Raw genomic sequence first — 25,839 nt, 5'->3', positions numbered from 1 at the left:
TGACTGAATGGGAGACAAATAAATAGGGAAACAGACAACCAGGGCACAAAGAGACAAGACAGATACAGGGACACAAATAGGAAACAGAAAAATTATCATAAAAGAAGATAAACTAAACAAACCTAATATACAAAAAGCCAAACTCAAACACAATAGATTCTCAAAAACATCAGGATCATCCAGTAGACAAAAAGGAAAAACTTGAGAATAACTAACAAAGAAAACTATAAATACTAAATCAGAATGAAAATATATCTGGAGCAGATGTTAAAAGGTAATATTCAAACTGAAAACTTCAACAAAGGCTAAAACTGAAAACGCTGGGTAAAAATCCAGAGCATGCGCAGTCGACATCAACGAGTTTACGGAAGTAGCAGTATGCTTCGTCAATATGCTAGCGGAGGAGATTATCCCCACTGCGAGAGTCACCACATTCCCAAACCAGAAACCGTGGATGGACAGATCGATCCGCACTGCAGTAAATGCCAGGACCGCCTCCTACAACGCAGGTCTCGCCACTGGCGATATGAGCGCCTACAAAGCGGCCTCATACGGCGTGCGGCGCGCGGTGAGAGATGCTAAACGCCGGTACCGGGAACGTGTGGAGTCCCACTTCCACCAGGGCGACACACGGAGTATGTGGCACGGACTACGCACCATTACGGACTACAAAGCCAGGGACACTGCGCTGATCAACGCTGACTCTGCATTCACCAACGAGCTGAATCAGTTCTACGCCCGTTTCGAGGTTAGCCAGGCGGCTAATGCTATCTACCGCCTGACTACCGAGGACAGTGACGTCATCAGCGAGAGACCGGTGACCAGCATCGCGGAGCATGACGTCCGAGCGGCACTGAGGAGAGTGAACACAAGGAAAGCGGCGGGGCCAGACGGCATCACCGGCCGTCTGCTGCGCTGCTGTGCTGACCAGCTAGCAGGTGTGTACACTTACATCTTCAACGAGTCCCTGGCGAAGTCTGTGGTCCCCACATGCTTCAAAAGATCCACCATCATCCCTGTGCCCAAGAACAGCAAACCCTCATCCCTGAACGATTACCGGCCAGTTGCACTGACCTCGGTAGTAATGAAGGTGTTTGAGAGGCTGCTGAAGAACATCATCTCCTCCTCCATCCCAGACACCACAGATCCGCTGCAGTTCGCCTACAGATCCAACAGATCCACAGAGGATGCCATCGCCCACGTCCTACACACCACTCTCAGCCACGTGGACAAGAAACAGGGTAACTATGTGCGAATGCTGTTTGTTGATTACAGTTCAGCGTTTAACACAATAGTGCCCTGCAGACTGTTCACAAAGCTGAGGGATCTGGGACTTAACAGCCGTCTGTGTGCATGGGTGTTGGACTTCCTCACTGGCAGAACTCAGGTGGTGAGGGTGGGCAGGTGCTTCTCCAACAGCATCACCATCAACACAGGAGCACCTCAGGGATGTGTCCTCTCGCCACTGCTCTACTCCCTCTACACTTCAGACTGTGTGGCCACCCATGGCTCCAACACCATTGTGAAGTTTGCTGACGACACAGTGGTGTTGGGTGCCATCTCCAACAACGATGAGGCGGCCTACATGGATGAAGTGGAGAATCTGGCATCGTGGTGCCAGGACAACCACCTCCAGCTGAACGTCAGCAAGACCAAGGAGCTGGTGGTGGACTTCAGAAGGGGTCAGCACAGAGACTACAAGCCCATTATCATCAATGGAGCTCCAGTGGAGAGGGTGCAGTCCTTCAAGTATCTTGGTGTCCACATCTCCTCAGACCTGACATGGGCTGCCCACATTCAGGTCCAGACCAAAAAGGCTAGGCAGCGCCTGTATCACCTACGACAACTGAGGAAGTTCAGGGTCTCTCCAAAGATCCTCAGGATTTTCTATACAGGCGCTGTGGAGAGCATCCTCACACAGAACATGACATCGTGGTTTGGGAACAGCTGTGTGAAGGACCAAAAAGCTCTCCAGAGAGTGATCCGTACAGCAGAACGCTGCTGCAGGATTGCTCTCCCCCCGCTTCAGGACACCTACACCAGGAGATAACGGACTAGAGCAGCGCAGATACTGAAGGACCCGTCCCATCCTGGCAACAAACTGTTCCAACTTCTGCAATCTGGTAGAAGGTTCCGCATCTTCCGGGCAAGGACAGAGAGACTCAAGAGGAGCTTCTATCCCCAAGCCATCCGTGCTCTAAACACACACACCCGCCCTCTCACATCATCTATAATTGACTGAGTCAGGACTCTTCCAGACACTAAACCAAGGCACAATGTACATTTCAATTCCTTTAATTTTAAATATGTTTATATTGTCTATCCTGTAAAATAGTCAGATGTCTATTCATATTAATGTACAGAATTCACCTGCTTGCTGCTACTACTGCACATTCACCCAATGTATATACTACATATATATATATATATACATATAATGTTTTTCCTCTACACCCCCCCCCAATTTTTTTGCACATGTCGAGGAGCGTGTCAGGCTACATTTCACTGTGTGTTATACTTGTATAACTATGCATGTGACAAATAAAGAACCTTGAACCTTGAAATCCCAGGATTATGACAGAAGCAAGTTTTAGATTTTAAGAAATAGATGTCAGTGACACATGCAAATTAAGAAGCTATGCAGCTACAACTACATTAGACTGCCATCAGATAGAGAGAATAATAGAAGTCACATGACCCAAAAAGAAAGTGAAAGGACATTTATAAATCCAAAGTCACACATCATCTACACCAGTGTGAACAATAAACCAAGGGACGACAACTTCACAGCACAGTTGGACATTCAGGTACGGTAACATTGTGTTAATAATCCAATGCAGGAAATCCAGTTATTAAATTATTAAATTGACCGGACTGAGTCATCTCTACCATTTGGTTCAGATGTGTCAAGTTAAAAGAATTTAGTTTCTTGAAGAATTTAAAGAATTTACTATTTTTTAATTTACTGTCTTTTCTGTTTGTTTAATTCACAATTAGTTGATGACAAAAAAAATGGAAAAAATTATAAATATCTTGTCAGGTAAGCTTTTTTTTCATATTATATTCATTGTTGGTGATTTTCTTGCCACCCTTTGCCCTTAATATATTGTCATACTTATACATAGACACATGTAGTACTGAGCTACACGAATAAAACTGGCTTGACTTGACTAAACAGTTTAGAAATAAGGAAATGCTGGAGACTGGAGTGATCTTGATCTGAATTTCTTTTAGATGTTTATAAAATTATTTTAGAATTTAGTAGTTACCATAACGTCCTTTGATTTAAAAGTCAAAAAAACATTTCATTTAACTTAAAATCTAATAGAACTGAACTGAATATGGAAAAGTGTTGCTAACATGTTTTTACTTTGTCATATTTCAATTGCAGGAAATCGCTCACCACCTCCTCGTAAGATATTTAAAATATGATACAAAATCTCGAAGACAAAACTTGAGGCTTTTACACACCGGACGTGTAAAATCTGTGAAAATATTTCCTATCTTAAAAATATTGTTCAGACTCATCTGTTCTTTTTGCAGCTGTTCACACTGACCGTTTGAGCTGAACAATTCCAGGAAATGCAAACAAAATTCCTGGACTGGAACTTTGGGCGAGGCGCAATTGGTTACAGGCAGAGCAACGTTACTGAAATCCATGGGTAAACTGCAGAATTGATGAAATTATTTATTTATTTATTTTTGCAATTCAAGATCGATTTGTCAGATTTTTAGGATGTGAATAAAATGACCTGAATAACAAGGCCACTGCGTCAGACAACGAGTGCACTCTAAACTCACACGGCACCCCTACTGAATACACAATCAAGTGGAAATAGTCACGTAATACTATTTACCTCAGACACACAGCTACACAATGCGGCTCAGTAAAATCATTTTCCTGCCTCGCCTCAAACTCTCCCACTGACATCCTGAACTATGTAGGAACACACAGCTTCAGCTCCTGGATCCAACCGTTAAATTCTCCCTGCTGCTGTTTTCTTAGTTTCTTACTTTTCTCAGCTCGTCATAGTTTGACGTCGGCTTCATTTTTAGTTTTCACAGTGCGTTTATTGAGGAGGAATTGTCCTCAAAAACACAACACGTTCAGTGTGTAACAGCCTTAACACATAATGATGTGTAATTAATTTAAAATGTTATGCTTCCAATGTGACTCATAGAATTTACATTTTTACTTTACAGTGTTAAAGGCAGAAGAGAGGATCATACCATGGAGGTAAGTATTAAAAGTGTGGTTCCTTAGAGAGGTGTACTAGAATTAATAAAAATAACCCTTTTCACCAACTCTGTGTTAATCCTAGAGTCACAATTTTATATCACAAAATCAATGTCTTTTGACCTGTTTGATCATTTTGTTAACTTATGTTTAATGTCCATTCAATTTTACTTTAAACCCATCTGTGGATCTCACACTTACACTTTGATTCTGAAGTGATTCTCTGCTGAATAAATTTTATACATTCAAATTGTTACAGCAGCACAAACCTCTGAGTCACAATGTGGAATTCACATAGTTTCACACGGTGACACAGAAATGCTTATTTGGTCATTTCACACTTCTGACATTGCAGGTAGTAGAAAACAGATGTCAGCCTGTCTCAGTAGTACACCCCTCAAGTGTTTTGCTTGTTTGTTGTTATTTTGTGTTTGTTCATAACACTGTTGTGTAAACTGTAAGTGCACACTAAATCCTATTGTAATTTTCTAAATGAACAGTGAAAGACAGCAAGACCTGCAGCTTGTCAGAGATTACAAGCCTCACAAAGATGTCCAGCATCTCAGAATTATGCTTCATGGACCACCAGGTGCTGGAAAGTCCAGCTTCATCAACTCTGTGGACAGTGCTTTAAGAGGCAAAATCGCAACTCGAGCATTGGCAGATGCAACCTCTGGTGACAGTTTCACTACAACAGTATGTATGAGGATGTATCTATCCTTATCATAGTTGCACACTCATTTCCTTTGAGGTTTTCTATGACTACAGGAGCGCACTGCAGTGGTAGCTGCTTTATAAGCATTAAACTATAAACGAGTGAAAAATAGTCAGCACAACTAGTGTGTCAATTATTCTGAAAACTGTTTAGGATCTTTAGTATCTGGCACTAATATAACAACACCACATTTTTTATTTACAGTACAGGACATTTAAAATTCAGAAAGGAAATCCAGAAACTTTTTACTCTCTTGTCTTCACTGACACCATGGGGCTTGAGAGGGGCGCTGAGAGAGGAATTCATGTGGAAGACATTAAACTTGCCATTAGTGGACATGTCAAAGAAGGTTACACGGTATGATGTTTTTCATCCAGATGTTTGTACACAGTCTGTGATACAGAAACTGTATCGTGCAAAAAGGTTTAAGTGACTTTGGTTTTTTTTTTCCCCAGTTCAAACCCACAGCTCTCTTGCGTGAATCGGATCCTAACTACAACAGTTCTCCTACTTTAGATGACAAAGTCCATATACTGGTTGTTGTTATTCCAGCTGACACAGTGAGCATAATCAGTGATGAAACTTGGAGGAAGATGAAAGAAGTCAGACTACATGCTCGTGACAAAGGTGAGAGCAGTTGTTCTACATGTATGACGTCACGATTTCAAATACTAGAAAAACATGAGATAAAATGATTGCATTGCTTTCTGTATTGGCAGGGATCCCACAAATAGCTGTTATCACTAAAATTGATGAAGCCTGTCCTGAAGTCAAAAAAGACATAAAGAAAGCCTACAAGAGCAAGTACTTGAATGACCAGGTATGTTCCAGGAAGTAACTTTCATGAGCTTGTAGACAGTTTACACTTGTATTTAACATCTATAATTCAGCTGTACATTTCAGTATATTTGTACAGAAACCTCAGCTGGAATCAGTACAAATAATTCAATAAATAATTTATAATTATGTCACTAGTGCAACAATACAGTTTCAGTTTTTTAAATGCAATATTTTTCAAACTTAGATGGAAACAGTAAACAGGAACCTGGGTATTCTACTGAACTGCATCTTCCTCGTGAAGAACTACCACAAAGAAACTGACACGAATGACAACATGGATTCACTGATACTGTGTGCACTGAAAAAGATCATTGACTATGGAGAGGACTACCTGAATGACCAGAATATGAATGATTGAATGAATGGTTGTATATTGTTGGGTTGAATAATCCTGACCTGTAACAAATGTTTGAGGGGGAAAGAAAATGAAAATGCTCAGTTACTCTTCAGGTTATTTTGCTTTGCTATCATTACAATCACAGTCACACAAAAAGTGAATTTCATCAGAAACTTTATTGTACTGATTTTTGTCTTGTTCTTGTTTTATTTCACTTTTTTTTCTTTCGTAAATTAAATCCAAATAACCTTCACAGAAAATCAATACATGTACTTTTTGTTATTTACTGTATATTCAAAATGATAATGGCATGAAGAATGACACATATATGCTTGTAACCTGTTGCCTGCTGTGTAACTCAAATAAATCATTTCAACCATCGATGTGAGACTGTCCTCTGTGAATCAGTGATTTCTTGTTTTCTAAACTGTAATGAGAGTTTAGAAGCGGAAGAGGATGGATAGATATTTAATGACTTAGGTTATCAACTCACACAAGCATCCAGGTAATTATAGAAGTCCAAATTAGGACTTGTATATGTCCTTAGTCGTCCCCCCCTTGGCTATGCATTTGAGAGCTTAATCAGACGTTGCAGATTATTTGACTTCTAGTTAGAGTCGGACTATTATTCATGAAACTCATAAGTTTACCTTCTCACCTTTTTGTGTAGTTATTTCCATTCAGAGTAAATTCAGCCATGTTGATACTTTGTTCCTACTGTCAGTGTGAGAGTAGCAACAACTGTGACCCAGTGTTCATGTCTTTTTGGGTTTATAAATATTATTCGATTTAGTATCCTTTGTGGTTTTGGCTCTCTTGTTTTCTGTTTATGTTATATTTATAGTTTCTATTCTTTTGGGTCATCTGTACATCAAGCTCCGAGATCCAGGCTCCAGTATTCCATGTTCAAGTTTCACATGTTTAGTGTTTAGTTGCTTTCCCAGTTTAGGTTTTGTTAGGTTAGTCTTTGTTTCCCTTTTCTTTTTTTGCATTGTTTACAACCATAAATAAAGGCTTATTTCCATTCAGTCTCCGGTGTAGCGGCACATCCTTCTTTGCCGCTTCTGCAGGACGTAAAGTTTCTGACTCATGCTTTTCTTAGATTACTTGTATGCCTTTCAGTAGCAAAAAATACCAAAACACAAGCCTTTTGATTTGAGGAAATAAAGACTGAAAGAAATGTCTGATGGAAAAGGAAACACTGTGTTGTGCTGCTAAACTTTGAGGTTATAAGTCATCAGTGTTTAAATAAGAAAATGCCAAGAGGAGACTTGGAGCCCCGAGTCTGCATGCAAAACATGAAAACTCCATAGCAGTGATATTTGTTCGTACATAGGTGTAGGCTACTTATTCTTTCTTATGGTGCTTTGCTGTTCCAATGAAACAAGAAGATCTCATTTGAAAGTACAGTTTTGGCCATCCTGTGATCTCATTTGCCATATTCTCTTAATATCTTAGAGTTATTTCCAAGGGAAAGAATGTTTATGCTAGATTCTGTTTTAAATCAGGTTGTTATCTAAAAGTCACTCTCATAAAAGTGATTTTAGAGTAATGTGCAACAAATGTAATGTCTTCTTGATGCATTCTCAGTCATCCAGGTGAGTAAATCTCCAAAAGTCGATTCTGTTCATCTGGACGTAACATTTTCCGTAGGAGAAACAACCTCCCAGCCCATTGTTCCTTCAAAGTGTTCCCCAATCCACAAACCCAACATGGGGTCAGAGCGAATGTCAGTTTATCTGCACGGCCCAATGTGTGAAGACGCATTTTGTCAGGGTCCTGGGTCTGAGCGACCCAGGATCCCTGAGCAGTTATGAATTATATTATTATTGTATGTATATTTGGTGTTGCCACACACCTGCTGCTGATCAGGCCTCGTCGGGGGAGCTACTTAGGGGAGTCTTGGAGCTCCCACTGACGCGGGATCCTTCCATGAGACTCCACGTTAGTCACCCAGTTGAACTGAGTTAGTGTGTGTATGCCCTCGGTTATATGTGTCCTGACGGCTGCGTCTATTGTGTCCCCAGTAGAAGTGAGGAGCGCCAGACAGCAGCCAGCACGAGGAGTGCTGAGACACGGGAGCGGAGAGCACTGAGACACGGACTGTTCACGGAGAGACACGACACGGGAGTCAGGGAAAGCACGGAGATTTATTGTTGTTTTGTACCATAATAAATAAAATAAATAAACGCACTGTTTGTGCATAGTGCACCGCGCCTGGGTCCTCCTTCCCCACACCTCCCACGGTTTGCCATGCCAAACCGTGACACATTTTTACTTTTCTCGTTTGTAAGGCCAATTTTGATTCTGATTTCCTTTTTCTGGCCTAAACAAAAGCAAACACAATGTAATAAAGCTGTCCATCGGGGCAAGCAGCCTCCAAATCTCCCCATTTTCACTGTTACAAAAGCAACAGTTCAACTAAGAATTTTATTTTGGCTTGACCCATTTTCACATGCACGCAGACACAGACAGACACACACAGACAGACACACACACACACACACACACACACACACACACACACACACACACACACACACACACACACAGTCCCCCCAAATACTAAAAAGGTGGAATGTTTGGTCAAAAAAATGAACTTTTTGTCAAAAAAGTAAACTTTTTTTTGTCATAAATCATAAGGTGTATGTTCCTACTCTAAAGTGGAATGAAAGTGATTGGTTGAACCGGTGTTAATGATGTCTGTTCTGAGTTATCTGCACTTCCATCAGCGTAAAAAACTCAGCAGCAGATTAGGATCAAGCAGAACATCTATTGGCCACATTTAATAAATCACCAAATTAATACACGCATCTGTGACAATGCTACGCACTGTTTGCCCTTCAATCAGTGATTTTAGTACAGCAGGCTGCATGCTGCTCATTTTAAACACATTCCCAAGTTTTAAACACACAAAACATGCGGTAAATAAAAGACTGAGTGAAAAGTTCCTCCACTTTATTGAAAATTACAAGATGACATCTTTGTCTGCTGGACTGCTTTGACATCACTGACAGACACACTGCAGAAATGTTGGTAGAGGAGCTATTAAAAGTGGCAAATGAGTGGCAAGTACAGGACAAAGTGGTGTGATGTGTGAGTGATAATGCTGCAAACATCACCAAGGCCATAAAAATTCTGAAGTGGACCCACCACCCATGTCTGGCACATACATTAAACCTGTTGATAAGAGATTTCCTGAAGGTGGTGAAAACAACCGTGGACAAGGTAAAGGCTAATGTGGAGTTTTTCCACAGAAGCACAGTAGCTGCAAAGAGGCTAAAGTCCACACAGCGCCAGATGGAGTTACCTGAACTGAGGCATTCTTGAAACAAAAGATGCCAGTATCTCCACCATGGCCCTGATCAGTGCACCTGTTGATACGTTAAGTCAAGAGGAATGGGAGCTGGTGAAAGACGTCTGCACCGTCCTGCAACCATTTGAGGAAGTGACTGTTGAGATAAGTACAGACAGGTACCTTGCACAGTTGTTTTTTTCTCTACTATTCAGTCACTAATATACATTGCAGAAACAACACATATGATTGACAAAACTAAATTGAAAAATTAAATATGCCACATAATTAAAAAACAAAACTAATTTTAAAAGTTGCTGTTTTCTCTCCTTCAGCTATGTCACAGCCTCCAAAATGCTCCTGCTTAGCAAAGGTCTTCAGCCAGTGACAGCCCAGCACCAACTGACAGTAACCGTGTAGAAAGTAAAGGAATTGGTTGCGGATCTTTGTTCAACCATGGATCGAAAATATCTGCGTATGGAGTTCAACACTGTCCTCTCAGAAACTGCATTACTGGATCCTAGGTTTAAAAAGCTTCCATTCAGAAATGAAAGAGCTACAGGAGATGCTACAAAGAGAAATACTACATGTTACGACCCGTCTAGGGCCAGGCAATAACATGAGTGAGGCACTTGCTTCCCCCCCCCCAAAGACCCAAGCAGCCACAGGAAACAAATCCGTTCATTATAATGTGATTTATTTACAATGTGGAAAAAAAAGAACAACAAAACAGGAGTGTCAACACTTCAGGGTGAGCCAAGGCCAAAATAATAAACAAAACAAATCTACACAAATCCCGCACCCCTGACCTCACCAAAACAAAGTCAAAAATAAAGACAGAGTCTGACCTCCTTAACCAATTCAAAACAGGAGAAAACAGGTGATCAAAAGAAACGGCAGCTCACCCCTACCCACTCCACTTCCACAACTTTTAAGCCGCACTGCAGCCAGCGGCTGCCACAGGTCATGAGGAGAAACGCAAGGACCTCTCCCAGCGTAGCACTCCAGCCTCCTTTTAATGGGCGGGTCCTCCAGCTGGAACCAGTCACGTAGGGGCGGTGTATCCACGCACCAATCAGAGCAGGGCCCTGGCACAGCTGAATTAACATAAAAAGATATATCACCTGCACAAAACAAACACATGACCATGCAAGTTCGTAACATACAGCTGACGTTATAATGGAGATGCGATCTTGAGTACCCCTTCATCCAATGTGGAGAAGACCCGCTGAGTTGGTGGCAGGCCAAGGCCACAGTCTTTCCATGCCTGGTGAAGGTGATAGAGGGGAGACTGTGCATAGTGGCAACATCTGTTCCTTTGGAGAGAGTCTTCTCAAAAACAGGGCAGATACTAACTGACATGGTCCAGGTGAGTGCCGGACTTTTCCATTGTGCCGGTGAGTCCACCTCTGGTTGAAGTGAGTAATGTGAGTAATTTGGCTGCCGGCTTTTAAGACCAGACTAACAATGGCTAGCAGATGATCTGGCTAGGAGTGATTGTGAGTGCTCTGCTGTCGTAGTTAATTTAACGTATCATAGTATTGCTCGCACTCACCTGTTTACCCTCTCTGCTCACAGTAATTCTCCAGACGCCATTTTCCATCCTGCCATAACTAACCTCTGTTCAGGTGCTGGTCTGTTCAGCAGCTTCACCTCTTTACTCACTTGCCTGCCTCCCTGCCCTGCTTCCTGTAAACACTTGAATCTCTGCTCTGGACATATATCACTAACGGCTCACTCAGACCACTTACTCTTCCACGCTTCACCTCTGCCTGCGACAAGTAAGACTCTTTACAATTTGACTGTTCACTCTGGATCTAACGCCTGAAATCCCACTTGACACCTTTCTCTCTTGTTTCAGTGACTCCGAGAATCCTGGCACCATTCTCCTGTCTAGCCTTCCCCTTTAGTCCCACACCACAGGGTTCCTGTACTGGCTGTTACCCCTGGCTCCTGCTTACACCAGCCTAAGGGTTTGTTCTCTGGGCTCTCTCATAGCATGCAGTGTGTTCACAGCTCATAGTTCATAGTTGTATGTTTTTATGATAACATTCACGATGCTGTTCTAGCTAATTATACATCATAGTATTGTTCTAGTTGGCTTTATTGACTTTCAGTCATAGTTCATAGTTTAACTCACCAAGCTCCTAAGTGCATAGTTTTGGGAAACATTCGGTTGCACATTTTCACTCCTTGTAAATAAAGTCTTGCTAACACTTATTCTCCATGCCTCTGAGTGCTGTCTGCATTTGAGTCTATTCTCCTGGGTTGGCCACTTGGCTGTGACACTAGCTGAGAGACAAACAACATCAGCCAGAAGAGCCAGCTCTCTGAAAAGAGCCAAACTTCCCATAACTAGTCTTCTCTGCCCAAAGTTGTGAAAAACCCTTCTGCATAGTGCATGCATAGTAGTTGTCAGGAGGATTAATTGTTTTTACTCTGCAGTTGGACTGGCACCTGTTGTTTTGCAGACTTTTGTACTCACTTTGGCCTTAAAACTTTCAAAGGGCCCCAATTAAAAATGATGGGTGGCAAGGTCTGGGAATAGCAGGCACAGCTGGCTAGGAATAGGGTGGGAATGGATGTTTGTGTCTGTGTGTGCCTGTATGTCTGTGTCTATATGTCAGGTTGGGTGTCAAGCGCCACCTCTCTGGGGACATCTCAGGCCCTCCAAGGTTTGGAGGTCTATCTCCACCCACCACCACTTCCCTAGCCAGTGGCGGTCACTCAGGCACAGCTGGCTGCCGGCGGAGCTCACGGGCGCGTCACTGCAACTCCCCCTGGTTTCTGCTCCGCGGCTGCTGAGTGAGCCCTCATCTGGGACTCTCCTCAGCTCTTTCTGGGACAGTGGCGCGGCTGCCCCTCTGTTGGTCTTCCTTGGTCTCTTGTGTTCTGGGGGCCTCTGGATGTCTGGAGTTTTGATCTCCTCCATACCTGCTTCATGCCCTGGAGGACGGGGCTGTGGCCCCCCACACTTCCTAGCAGATCATTACATGAAGGAACCTTTTAAAAAAAAAAAAACAAGCGCGTCCATGCTCACAGGTGTACACACGGGTGATCACACCCACAAACTACACCCTTTTTGGCTCCTACCTCAAAGCACACTGTGTTCTGTTGATCTTATGTGCTGCACAATAATGTTTAATATTTAGTATTTACTGTCATATTCCCATATATCATTGTGATGTTGTTTATTCTATTACTCTTGTTCTCTTCTGCTTGTTTTCTTTTTTCTTTCTCAGCAGGTGATCCAGGTGATCGATATATGCATTTTTTTTTCTTTTTTTTTTTTCTGCTCATTCTGTTGGTTTTTGTCTTTTGCCCTTCTCCCCCGTCCCTCTTCTCAGCTGTTTCTCTTTCCCTCTTTCTTTCTCCCCTTCTTTCCCCCAGTCAAGTCTGTCCCGTATTCAGTAAGTGAAAATAAAATAAACAATAAAAGGTGAATCAAATGGACCATTACGGCAAGGCTGGGATGGTCAATTTGGTAAAGTAAATCCGTTGGGCATCTTTCTTTGCCTTTAGACAACAATTCTGATGGCAAAAGAGCCAAACGGGACAGGCACAAAAAAAAAAAAAAAAAAAAAAAAAAAAAAAAAAAAGGAGTGTCAGATATGCCCCAACCAGCTTTTTTCCAGTCTGTCACTTTGTGAGTCTCTGATGTTTGTGCTTTAAGGACACTTTCCTGCCTTTAGTCCTATTCATGAGCATTATTAATTGTCTTCTAATATCCAGAAGTCTGCATGTGTTTTGTAGTTTTTTTGTTTGTTTGTTTTGTTTGGTTGTTTTTTGTTGTCCCGTTTGGATCTTTAGCCATCAGAATTGTTGTCTTAAGGCCAAGAAAGATGCCAAGCGGACTTATTTTACCAAGCAGATTTATTCCTGGTGCAGCCACAACAACCTGGTGCTGAATGCCCAGAAGACAGTGGAGATTATTGTGGACTTCAGGAAGCACACAGCTCCACTCCCCCCCATCATCCTGACTGACACCCCCATCACCTCTGTGGACTCATTCCGCTTCCTGGGTACCACCATCACCCAGGACCTGAAGTGGGAGCCCACCATCACCTCCGTCATTAAGAAAGCCCAGCAGAGGATGTACTTCCTGAGGCAGCTGAAGAAATTCAACCTGCCAACACGGACGATGATGCAGTTCTACACTGCAATCATCGAGTCCATCCTCACCTCCTCCATCACCGTGTGGTACGCTGGAGCCACTATCAGGGACAAACAGAGACTGCAGCGTGTTGTGCGCTCTGCTGAGAAGGTGATTGGCTGCAGACTCCCATCTCTGCAGGACCTGTACACCTCCAGGACACTGGGGCGTGCAGCTCGGATCTCAGCTGACCCTTCTCACCCTGGACACAGTCTGTTTGACCTGCTCCCCTCAGGCAGGAGGCTCCGGTCCATTCGCACCAGAACCTCTCGCCATAAGAACAGTTTCTTCCCCTCTGCTGTTGAACACATGAACAATAACCGTATGACTGTTCCCACCACTAACACATGACCCTACGCTGTGTTCACTGCATCATTCCATGTTTGGCACTGATCACCACCTGCACTCATGTATATATCATGTATATATCTATCTATCTACTTAGCACTTTTAATTCTTATTCTCATTTTTATTTTCATGTCTATTTAAGCTTAATTTATAACAGTATTTATAACAGTATGTTTGCACTGAAGCACCGCAGCAATTTCCTAATGTTGTAAACCCGCTCAACATTTGGCAATAAAACCCTTTCTGATTCTGATTCTGATTCTGATTCTGATTTACCAAGCGGATTTATTTTACCAAGTGGATCATCATGGCCTTGCCATATTGGTCCATTTGATTTACCTTTATTATAATTATGTATTTATTTTATTTTCGGTTGCTACAAACGGGACAGACATGACTGGGGGATAGGACAGGGAGAAAGAATGAAAGAAAGAGAGGGAGAGGAAGAAAAACAGAGGGGGGAAGAGACGGTGAGAAAGGGGGGAAGGAAGAAAGAAAAACAAACAAAACACCTGGCTCACCTGTATGGAGAGAGAGAAAAAACAGAAGAGAAAGCAAACAAAAAAAGAGCAACATAATAAAAAACAGCACCATCACAATAAACTAGCTAGCAGTAGATAACAGTAGATACTAAATATTAAACACTATTGTGCAGCACGCAAGATAGACAGCGCACAATGTGCTTTGAGGCAGCAGCCAAGAAAGGTGTAGTCCGCGTCTGTGAACACCTGTGTGCACACCTGTGTGGATCAGCATGCTTGTATTCCAAAGGTTTCTCCATGTAACGATCTGCTAGGGAGTGTGGGGAGCCATAGCCCCGTCCTCCAGGGCATGAAGCAGGTATGGAGGAGATCCAGGCCCCAGACATCCAGAGGCCCCAGAGTACGAGGACCCGAGGAGGACCACCAAAAAGGGGGGAACCGTGCCACCCTCCTGGGAAGAGCTGAGTAGAGCCCCAAACGAGAGGTCACCCAGCAGCTACGGAGCAGAGGCCAGAGGGGGTTGCAGTGGCGTGCCCGCGGGCTCTGCCGGCAGCCAGCTGTGCCAGAGAGGATCGAGCTTCAGGCCCCGAGGCCAGAGGCCTGAGGACACCCCATCCCCTGGAAGGGGCCCAGCTGTGCCACAGGCGCCAGGCCCCACCAATCGGCCACCAGGGTGCCCACCCCCACGTTGTATGTGGGGGTGGGCACCCCCTATATGTACAGTGGGGCAAAAAAGTATTTAGTCAGCCACCGATTGTGCAAGTTCCCCCACTTAAAATGATGACAGAGGTCAGTAATTTGCGCCAGAGGTACACTTCAACTGTGAGAGACAGAATGTGAAAAAAAAATCCATGAATTCACATGGTGTCATGTCTGAGTGTGGGCAGGCAGGAAGAGAGGACCCAAAATGCAGGACTCACTGAGGCGGAAGTAATTCAAAACACACAGCTTTATTGCTGGTAAGAAGCAGAACAGAAAAACACTAACTAAACTGGAAGAACGGAATAAGTAGGCAGGAAGGCTGGCTGGCAAACGGAGCACACAGAGGAAGCGAGGGTGAACAGATGTTAACGATGCGACACCGAGTAGGGGAAGACACAGACACTAAATACAAGAGGTGAACGGAGCAAAGAGGAAACAGCTGGGGAACACGGCTGACGTTGATTACACTGACGAGACAGGGAGAGCACAAAGCTGAACGCACTGACAAAGGGCACAGACCTACAAAATAAAACAGGAAGCACACGCCAGACAGAGACAGACTCGTAAACAGGCATAATGACGTCATGGACAAACAGAGGGACATACGGGCAGAGAAGACTAAGCACAGGCAACCTAAACCAAACATAAGGGCAAGATAACAAAACCTAAACCAGAAATAATCATCATCAACATCATCATCAGATAACTAAAGAATCAGAATATAATTGTAATCAAAACAGTATCACCAGAGAATAACTAAACCATAATGCAAAATAAACCAAAACATAAGAAACTCAAAATACTGGGTCGACCCGACCCAGGACCGTGACAGTACCCCCCCCCCCTCAAGGACGGGCCCCAGACCGCCCAACAGAAGCACAAAAAACGGCCAAAAACAGAAAACAACCCAACCAGGGCGGGCGGCGGGGGACCAGGAAGGAGGGACAGAGCCCAGAAAGACCCAGAAGGTCAAGTTCAGGGGGCCGACCCGGAGGCCGACAGCGCAGGAGGCCAAAACAGTTCAGTTCTGGGGGCCGACCGTGTGGACGGCAACTGCGGCGACGGGCAAACAGTTCCGGGGGCCGGCCACGCGGAAGGCAGTGGCGGCGACAGAGCAGACCCGGGGGCCGGCCACGCGGAAGGCAGTGGCGGCGACAGAGCAGATCCGGGGGCCGGCCACGCGGAAGGCAGTGGCGGCGACAGAGCAGATCCGGGGGCCGGCCACGCGGAAGGCAGTGGCGGCGTCCAGGAGGGTGTTCAGGAGGGCGCCCACGGTGGCGGAGATGCCCAACAAGCGGCCTGGCAGACGACCGATGATGTGGAGGCGGTAGTAGGGGACCTGAAGGCTTCGTGGCCCCTGCAGCCCCAGGCGAAGCGGAGGCCGGACCAGACGAGGCGGAAGCGGAGGCTGGACCAGACGAAGCTGATGCTGAAGCTGAAGTTGGACCAGGCGACGCTGAAGCAGAAGCGGAAGCTGGACCAGGCGACGCTGAAGCGGAAGCTGGACCAGGGGAGGCTGAAGCAGAAGCTGGACCAGGCGAGGCAGCAGCTGGTGAGGAGGCTGAAGCCGGACCAGGCGAGGCAGCAGCTGGTGAGGAGGCTGAAGCCGGACCAGGCGAGGCAGCAGCTGGTGAGGAGGCTGGAGCCGGGCCAGGCGAGGCAGCAGCTGGTGAGGAGGCTGAAGCCGGGCCAGGCGAAGCAGCTGATGAGGATGCGGGAGCCGGGCCAGGCGAAGCAGCTGATGAGGATGCTGGAGCCGGACCAGGCGAGGATGAAGACACGGAGGCTGGACCAGACGAGGATGAAGCCGTGGCTAGACCAGACGAGGATGAAGCCGTGGCTGGACCAGACGAGGATGAAGCCGTGGCTGGACCAGACGAGGATGAAGCCGTGGCTGGACCAGACGAGGATGAAGCAGTGGCTGGACCAGGCGAAGCGGATGAAGCCAAAGCAGACGCTGGACCAGGCGAGGAGGATGCTGAAGCAGATGCTGGACCAGGCGAGGAGGATGCTGAAGCAGATGCTGAAACCGGACCAGGCGAGGCCGAAGACACGGGGGCTGGACCAGGCGAGGCCGAAGACTCCGAGGCCGCAGCAGGCGAGGACGATGAAGCTGCAGCAGCCGGCGGCATGGGCGAGGCTGCAGCTGGGGGCTGGACGGGCTCCTCGGGCCCCCCAGCTGACGAGGCAGAAGGCTGGACGGGCTCCTCGGGCCCTCCAGCTGACGAGGCAGAAGGCTGGACGGGCTCCTCGGGCCCTCCAGCTGACGAGGCAGAAGGCTGGACGGGCTCCTCGGGCCCCCCAGCTGACGAGGCAGAAGGCTGGACGGGCTCCTCGGGCCCCCCAGCTGACGAGGCAGGAGGCTGGACGGGCTCCTCGGGCCCCCCAGCTGGCGAAGCAGGAGGCTGGACGGGCTCCTCGGGCCCCCCAGCTGGCGAGGCAGGAGGCTGGACGGGCTCCTCGGGCCCCCCAGCAAAAACAGTCTCAGAACCAGCGGGCACCGGGGCCCCTGGCACACACAGGACTGAACCAGCAGGCCCGGGGACCTCTGGAAAACACAGAACAGAACCAGCAGGCACGGGGACCTCTGGCAGGCACGGAACAGAACCAGCAGGCACGGGGACCTCTGGCAGGCACGGAACAGAACCAGCAGGCACGGGGACCTCTGGCAGGGAAAAAACAGGTAGCGCTGGCTTCTTTACATCCAGGGGGCCAGAGTTAACTGAATGCTGACATCTAACCTCTGGGGAGGCCCTGGAGAGAGCAAAAGTCACAAAGGTAGCCAGGTCTTGTGGAGCAACAAAAGTCTGTGTGGGGCTATCCTCCTCCTGAAAACGAGTGGGTGGAGATGGTGGCTGAGGTGCAGGCAGTGCTAGTGGCTGAGGTGCTGGCAATACAAGAGAGTGCACTGAACTCGACTGAACTGACTGGAGAACAGGAGGAGACTGAACCGGGGACCGCCGGGCAGCTAACTGAGCTTCTGGCTGAGCTGCCAGTGGGGGGAAGAGCAGGCTGCACTAGCCCAATAGGGTCAGGAGACGCTAGTTTAGCAGCAACAAGCGCTTCTCTGGAATTTTTAGTCTCTGGGTTAACCTTCGGTTTGTCGTGTATGGTTCTAAGCTCCAAAGGAGAATGAACAAAGTCCTTTAAATCCCCTGAGAGGGAACAGCCCCCCGCAGACGAGACAGAAAAAGTGTTCTTGTCACTCACCCCAGCCGGCTGCTCAGAAGTTCCCGAATCCAGTTGAGGTAAGGGGTGCCGGCGGCGTGAGCGGCGTTTCCTCCCAGACAAGGGAACGGAAGTGGCGGAGGAAACTTGTGATGGCGGAGGGATGACAACTTGCTCCTCATCCGCTGACCACATCGCTGCCAAGAAGGAGGCCGGTGAATTTGGCTCGGAACAGCACGCGGAGGAATCCCGCGGCAGAGGAGTGGAGACGCCTCTCCCCCGTGACCGTCGCTGCTGCGTAGCGCGAAGCTCCGTGCTCTGCGGCTGCTGCTGCGGTGGCTTCGGGTTAGCAAACTGGGAGCGGGCAAAAGCCGCGAGTTCCCGAGCTTGTAGCACCTCCTGGGCTTCATGCAGCTGGTCCATATAGCCCATAAATCCTCTCAGCTGGCGCAGGTGAGGATTTCCCTCCAGGACGGCTTTGATGGCGTTAATCCCAACCACCATGGTCTTAGTGTCTTTGGTGTGGGAAATCCGCTTCATCAAACCTTGGATGCGGGAGAGGTCATACTCCCGGGACGAGTCCGCTGGGTCCTGGTTGTGGTCGCATCGTTCTGTCATGTCTGAGTGTGGGCAGGCAGGAAGAGAGGACCCAAAATGCAGGACTCACTGAGGCGGAAGTAATTCAAAACACACAGCTTTATTGCTGGTAAGAAGCAGAACAGAAAAACACTAACTAAACTGGAAGAACGGAATAAGTAGGCAGGAAGGCTGGCTGGCAAACGGAGCACACAGAGGAAGCGAGGGTGAACAGACGTTAACGATGCGACACCGAGTAGGGGAAGACACAGACACTAAATACAAGAGGTGAACGGAGCAAAGAGGAAACAGCTGGGGAACACGGCTGACGTTGATTACACTGACGAGACAGGGAGAGCACAAAGCTGAACGCACTGACAAAGGGCACAGACCTACAAAATAAAACAGGAAGCACACGCCAGACAGAGACAGACTCGTAAACAGGCATAATGACGTCATGGACAAACAGAGGGACATACGGGCAGAGAAGACTAAGCACAGGCAACCTAAACCAAACATAAGGGCAAGATAACAAAACCTAAACCAGAAATAATCATCATCAACATCATCATCAGATAACTAAAGAATCAGAATATAATTGTAATCAAAACAGTATCACCAGAGAATAACTAAACCATAATGCAAAATAAACCAAAACATAAGAAACTCAAAATACTGGGTCGACCCGACCCAGGACCGTGACACATGGTAGGATTTGTAAAGAATTTATTCGGAAATTAGGGTGGAAAATAAGTATTTGGTCACCTCAAACAAGGAAAATCTCTGGCTCTCACAGACCTGTAACGTCTTCTGTAAGAAGCTTTTCTGTCCCCCACTCGTTACCTGTATGAATGGCACCTGTTTGAACTCATCATCTGTATAAAAGACACCTGTCCACAGCCTCAAACAGTCAGACTCCAAACTCCACCATGGCCAAGACCAAAGAGCTTTCGAAGGACACCAGGAAAAGTATTGTAGACCTGCACCAGACTGGGAAGAGTGAATCTACAATAGGCAAGCAGCTTGGTGTGAAAAAATCAACTGTGGGAGCAATCATCAGAAAATGGAAGACATACAAGACCACTGATAATCTCCCACGATCTGGGGCTCCACGCAAGATCTCATCCCGTGGGGTCAAAATGATCATGAGAACGGTGAGCAAAGATCCCAGAACCACACGGGGGGACCTGGTGAATGACCTGCAGAGAGCTGGGACCAAAGTAACAAAGGTCACCATCAGTAACACACTACAACGGCAGGGAATCAAATCCCGCAGTGCCAGACGTGTTCCGCTGCTGAAGCCAGTGCATGTCCAGGCCCGTCTGAAGTTTGCCAGAGAGCACATGGATGATACAGCAGAGGATTGGGAGAATGTCATGTGGTCAGATGAAACCAAAGTAGAACTTTTTGGTATAAACTCAACTCGTCGTGTTTGGAGGAAGAAGAATACTGAGTTGCATCCCAAGAACACCATACCTACTGTGAAGCATGGGGGTGGAAACATCATGCTATGGGGCTGTTTTTCTGCCAAGGGGACAGGACGACTGATCCGTGTTAAGGACAGAATGAATGGGGCCATGTATCGTGAGATTTTGAGCCAAAACTTCCTTCCATCAGTGAGAACTTTGAAGATGAAACGAGGCTGGGTCTTCCAACATGACAATGATCCAAAACACACCGCCCGGGCAACAAAGGAGTGGCTCCGTAAGAAGCATTTGAAAGTCCTGGAGTGGCCTAGCCAGTCTCCAGACCTCAACCCCATAGAAAATCTGTGGCGGGAGTTGAAAGTCCGTGTTGCTCGGCGACAGCCCCAAAACATCACTGCTCTCGAGAAGATCTGCATGGAGGAATACCAGCTACTGTGTGTGCAAACCTGGTAAAGACCTATAGTAAACGTTTGACCTCTGTTATTGCCAACAAAGGTTATGTTACAAAGTATTGAGTTGTATTTTTGTTATTGACCAAATACTTATTTTCCACCCTGATTTACGAATAAATTCTTTACAAATCCTACCATGTGGATTCATGGATTTTTTTTCACATTCTGTCTCTCACAGTTGAAGTGTACCTCTGGTGCAAATTACTGACCTCTGTCATCATTTTAAGTGGGGGAACTTGCACAATCGGTGGCTGACTAAATACTTTTTTGCCCCACTGTACATCCTGGGAGCATGGGAAGAGGTCGTACCTTGTCTTATTGTTTTATTGTAGGATAAATGTGGCTATATCCGTTTTAGGCTAAGTGCCTTTTGTTTAGATGAACTGTTGGACTTCCTGACCAGCAGGTTTAGGGAAGTCATTTATGGGGTCACACTCTGACCCCACACACACACACACACACACACACACACACACACACACACACACACAGGCAAGGTACTCTTTGTTTGTATGTAGACGTCATATGTTAATGAACCTATGCATATTCATGTAACCTCAATAAAAGAGCAGTGTTACGGGGGAGCGGACGAGAGCAACTGGGGTCAAGCGAAGGAACGGCGTTTGTCCGGTTCTCTCCCGTGCACGAGAAACATGAAGAACTTTGCCTACTTCGTGTCTTGCTTGCTGTGTAATTATATTGTCTTCAACGTTCCAGAGAATAGGTTCAAGCTACAAACCTATCAATAAATGTGTGATACAAATTATGAGGTAATTGTATAATGAGGGTATACTGGCCTTAAGGATAAAAAAATAAATTCTAGTATGTCTCAAGTTAAAAGAATTTAACTTCTAGAAGAATATAAAGACTTTTTTCAGATTGTTTTTATTAACATGTAGTTGGTACAAAAAACATGAGTTTGTTTGGAAACAAAAAAGTATTTGGGGTAAGCACATTTGTTTTTATGTAACATTTTTATGGCTTGCATATTTGTGATGGTTTGCTAGTTTGTTTGTAGCTCTGCTGTAATAAGTTCATAAATGTTGTTGTTGTTGTTGTTGTTTTTCGTTTGCTCTCACCATGCTTTAAGCATGTGAGGCTCTTTGAACCTCTTCATATAATATTACTCATACAAATTCTGGATTCTCATGTTATCTTGATCTGGATCAGTCATAGATGTTTGCAAAGTTATTTCACAATGGAAAGATATCATTATGCACTTTTGATCTTAACGTGCAAATGGTAACATTTCATTTGAGATAAGGGAATAAATGATATAACTGATGTTGAATATGGAAAAATGTTGCTAACATGTTGCTACATTGTCACATTTTAATTGCAGGTACTCCCCCTCCACCTCCTCATAAGAAATGTAAAATATGATACAAAATTGTTTAAACCTTAAGATAAAATCAACACAATAACGTATAATTAATTTAAAACAATCCACTTCTGTTGTGATTCACATAATTAACATGTTCACTTCACAGTTTTCGAGGTACACGAAAGGAACATAACATGGACGTGAGTATACGAGCATGTTTCCTTCTTTGTGTTCTAGAACATTGATGTGACTTATATTATTGACTCATGCTTGCCTTTTGAAGTCAATGTCAGACCAGATTATAAAATGTGTAAGTCTATCAGTAAGAATATTTAAACCTCCAATGTGCAGCTGTTCTGTTGGCAATGAATCACAGTGCTGAGTGTGCACTGAGTGCTAAAATAAATGTATTAAATTAGGAATTTAAAAGATTAATCATTTTCTGCTACCACTTCTCACTTGCCTCTTGCTGTTATACTTCTTATAATCTTTATAGATCCCCATCACATTTTCTTGTGTCACATCTTATGTCTCTGACAATCCGGCCAGTGAGTTATGTGACATGTCAAATGAGCCTTTTATGTAACATCACACACTGAGGCAGAAAGCCTGAGTTATCAATAATAACCACCATCATGTATCATGATGGTGGTTATTATTGATAACTCTGTTTTTTGGTAGTATCAAGCCAGGCAATGCAACCATGTGTCAGTCTGGCTTGGCAGTACACTCCTCAAGTGTTTTTTTTTTTGTTTATAGTGTTATTTTGTATTTGTTCATAACACTGTAAACTGTAAGTGTAAACTAAATCCTCTTGTTTCCAGATTAAAGTATGTATAAGAATGGGTCTCTTCTTATGACACACTTGCATTTTTAAAAAAAAATTTCCTAGAACTACAGGAGTGCACTGTAGTGGTAACTGCCTTACAGACACTAAACTAGAAAAAGTGGGATAGTAGATACAACCGTAAGTGTAAACTATTCTGCAAATGAGAAACTGTTTAGGATCTTTAGTATCTGGCACTAATAAAACAACACTACAGTGTTATTTACAATACAAGAAAATTAAGAAAAGAAATCCAGAAACATTTTATCCTTTTGTCTTTACTGACACCATGGGCCTTCAGTGCAGTGACAAAGGAATTCTCGTGAAAGAGTTGCCATCAGTGGACATGTAAAAGAAGGTTACACAGTATGATGTCTTCATTCAGATGTTTGTACACAGTCTGTGATACATAAACTGTATCATGCAAAACGTTTTCAGTTTTCTTTTTTGTTCTTTCTAACTCCAATGTGTTCAGCTAAATACATTCACAACAAATAATCAGATTACACACAGCTCATCATTTTGATGTTTAAGGTGTGCTTCGAAGTCACATTTATTTTACAAAGTCATCTTTAGTGACACGTGTTAGCTCTGCAATCAGCTTGTGACCTGTCCAGGCTGTACCCTGCTTTCCGTCCTGTGACAACTGGGAGAGACTCCAGTGCTCTGTGACCCTGAGGTGGATTAGCAGAAGAGGATGGATGGATATTTCATCACTTGGGTTATAAGTCATGAAATTAGGCTAATCTGTCTTCGTTCGAAGTTTACTTTCTTAGATGGCAGATTGGAACAACCATAGCACCGTAACTTAGCATGTAAAATGAAACTGAAATATAGAATGTATGAATTGTTAAAAAGAAAAAACCCTCCTGTCAGCACATGCTTTGTCTCTATGGGATAAGTGTGATCCCCACACCTTTCAAAGTACTTAGCTGTCCCTGCTTTTCTCAGCAATTAAGAGCTAGTTTTTCTGACTTTCAGACAGAGCCAGACTATTACTCATGAGACTAGTAAGTTTACCTCCTCAGCTTTGTGTTTAATTGTCTCTATTCAGAGTAAAGTCAGCAATCCTGATACTTTGTTCCTGCCAATGTGAGAGTAGCAACACTATAGCAGTAAAGAGTGTAAAAGCATTGTTTCACAGACTATACTTCAGTTAATGAATTGACTGTTGTTATTGTGTAGCGCTAACGTTTAAGCTGAGTAGTCGAGCAGATTGTTGTTTTTGTGAAGCATATTTTCAATAAAATCCAAAAATAAACTGACCGAAATCTTATTATTTTTCTATATCGCAGCCTCATTTACTTTGACACAGAAACATCTGCTGTAATATTTACACCTCTGATGAAGTCTCACAAGTGTTAACTTTATTTTGATACCACGACTTCTTACAAAGAGTTTGTAATTGCAGAGAAATACTCTATTCAGTTTGAGCATCCCATTTTTGAGCAGGAACCTCAGAGAGACCGAGGCTAATGTTTACCAGAGAGTGTTATCTGTAGTAATTACTGCTGTAATATCAACACCTGTTTTTGCAAGCAACTCCATACTTAAACCAACGTGTCAGAGTGACATTTGAGGGAATTCTTTGGTCCACTAGAGGGCAGTGTTGATCCACAAATGAGCCATTTCATCCAATTTAGCTACAATTCAGTGTTCATGTGATATTGTATTATCTGCTTCAGTCCCATGGTTGAGATTGTATTTTATTGTGTTCACATGTAACTTTTATCTGTTTATTTATTGTCATTTGTGTTATTTCAGGTATTCCAATATATTCCAGTTATCTGCTCAATTACTCAACTTAAACATTAGCTCTACACAATAACAACAAGCAATTCCTTAACTGAAATATAGTGTATGAAGCAATGCTTTTACACTCTTTACTGCTGTAGTTACTCTCACATTGCCAGTAGGAACAAAGTATCAGCACGGCTGACTTTACTCTGAATAGAGACAATTAAACACAAAGCTGAGGAGGTAAACTTACTAGTTTCATGAGTAATAGTCTGGCTCTTTCTGAAAGTCAAAAGAAAATAGCTCTCAATTGCCAAGACAAAGAAAGGGACGGCTAAGTACTTTGATTGGTCGATTCCGATTGGTCTGTGTGGGGATCACACTTATCCCACAGAGATGATGTACAATTTCAAATACCTGAAAAACATGAGATAAGAATTAATCAACATACTTTATTAATCCCTAAGAAATTATGTAATTGATTGCATTGGTTTCTGTATTGGCAGGGATCCCACAAATAGCTATCATGACTAAAATTGATGAAGCCTGTCCTGAAGTCAAAAAAGACATAAAGAACGCCTACAAGAGCAAGTACTTGAATAAGCAGGTATGTTCCAAGAAGTAACTTTCATGCACATGTAGACAGTTTACACATGAATATAACATCTCTAATTCAGCTGTACATTTCAGTATATTTGTACAGAAACCTCAGCTGGAATCAGTACAAATAATTCAAGAAGTAATTTATAATTATGTCACTGCTGCAACAATACAGTTTCAGTTTTTAAAATGTAATTTTGTTTAAACTTAGATGGAAACAGTGAGCATGAACCTGGGTATTCCACTGAACTGCATCTTCCTCGTGAAGAACTACCACACAGAGATTGAGACGGAGAACGATGTGGATTCACTTATACTGAGTGTACTGAAAAAGATCATTGACTATGGAGAGGACTACCTGAATGACCTATAATCAGTGTGTGAGGGGGATAGAAAATGAAAATGTTATACAAAAAAGTCACACAAAAAGTTAATTTCATGAGAAATCTAATCCTACTGAATTTTTGTCTTGTTCTTGTTTTCTTTAACTTGTTTTCTTTTGCAAATTAAATCCAAATAACCTTCCTGGAAAATCAATACATCTACTTTTTGTTCTTTACTGTATAATCAAAAATGTTAACTGCAGGAAGAATGACAGATATATGCATGTAACCTGTTGT

The 25,839-nt window shown here is 44.3% G+C and overlaps 1 protein-coding gene across 6 annotated transcripts; it reads left to right on the top strand.

The window, feature by feature from the left end:
- The first annotated feature begins 2,678 nt into the window (after window positions 1-2,678).
- On the top strand, window positions 2,679-25,629 carry LOC120718310 (interferon-induced protein 44-like). Of its 6 annotated transcripts, none has more exons than XM_040006982.1 (9): window positions 2,679-2,807; window positions 2,998-3,040; window positions 3,392-3,404; window positions 4,187-4,237; window positions 4,738-4,933; window positions 5,157-5,309; window positions 5,408-5,579; window positions 5,672-5,772; window positions 25,431-25,629. In XM_040006982.1, exons 1-9 carry the CDS (start codon window positions 2,694-2,696, stop codon window positions 25,590-25,592), a joined length of 1,005 nt encoding a protein of 334 aa, XP_039862916.1. In that variant the 5' UTR covers window positions 2,679-2,693; the 3' UTR covers window positions 25,593-25,629. The 6 variants fall into 6 exon arrangements, with proteins under 6 accessions (XP_039862916.1, XP_039862767.1, XP_039862843.1 ...); XM_040006833.1 differs by lacking the exon at window positions 25,431-25,629 and adding an exon at window positions 5,977-6,517; XM_040006909.1 differs by lacking the exon at window positions 25,431-25,629 and adding an exon at window positions 5,977-6,517 and having other exon boundaries at window positions 3,392-3,412; window positions 4,204-4,237.
- The last annotated feature ends 210 nt before the right edge of the window (window positions 25,630-25,839 follow it).

Source organism: Simochromis diagramma, unplaced genomic scaffold (genome assembly GCF_900408965.1).
Source record: "Simochromis diagramma unplaced genomic scaffold, fSimDia1.1 OVJJ01000381.1, whole genome shotgun sequence".
NCBI classification, from domain to species: Eukaryota; Metazoa; Chordata; class Actinopteri; order Cichliformes; family Cichlidae; genus Simochromis; species Simochromis diagramma.
Note: the sequence above shows the minus strand (reverse complement) of the source record. Positions and strands in the feature narration are given on the sequence as shown.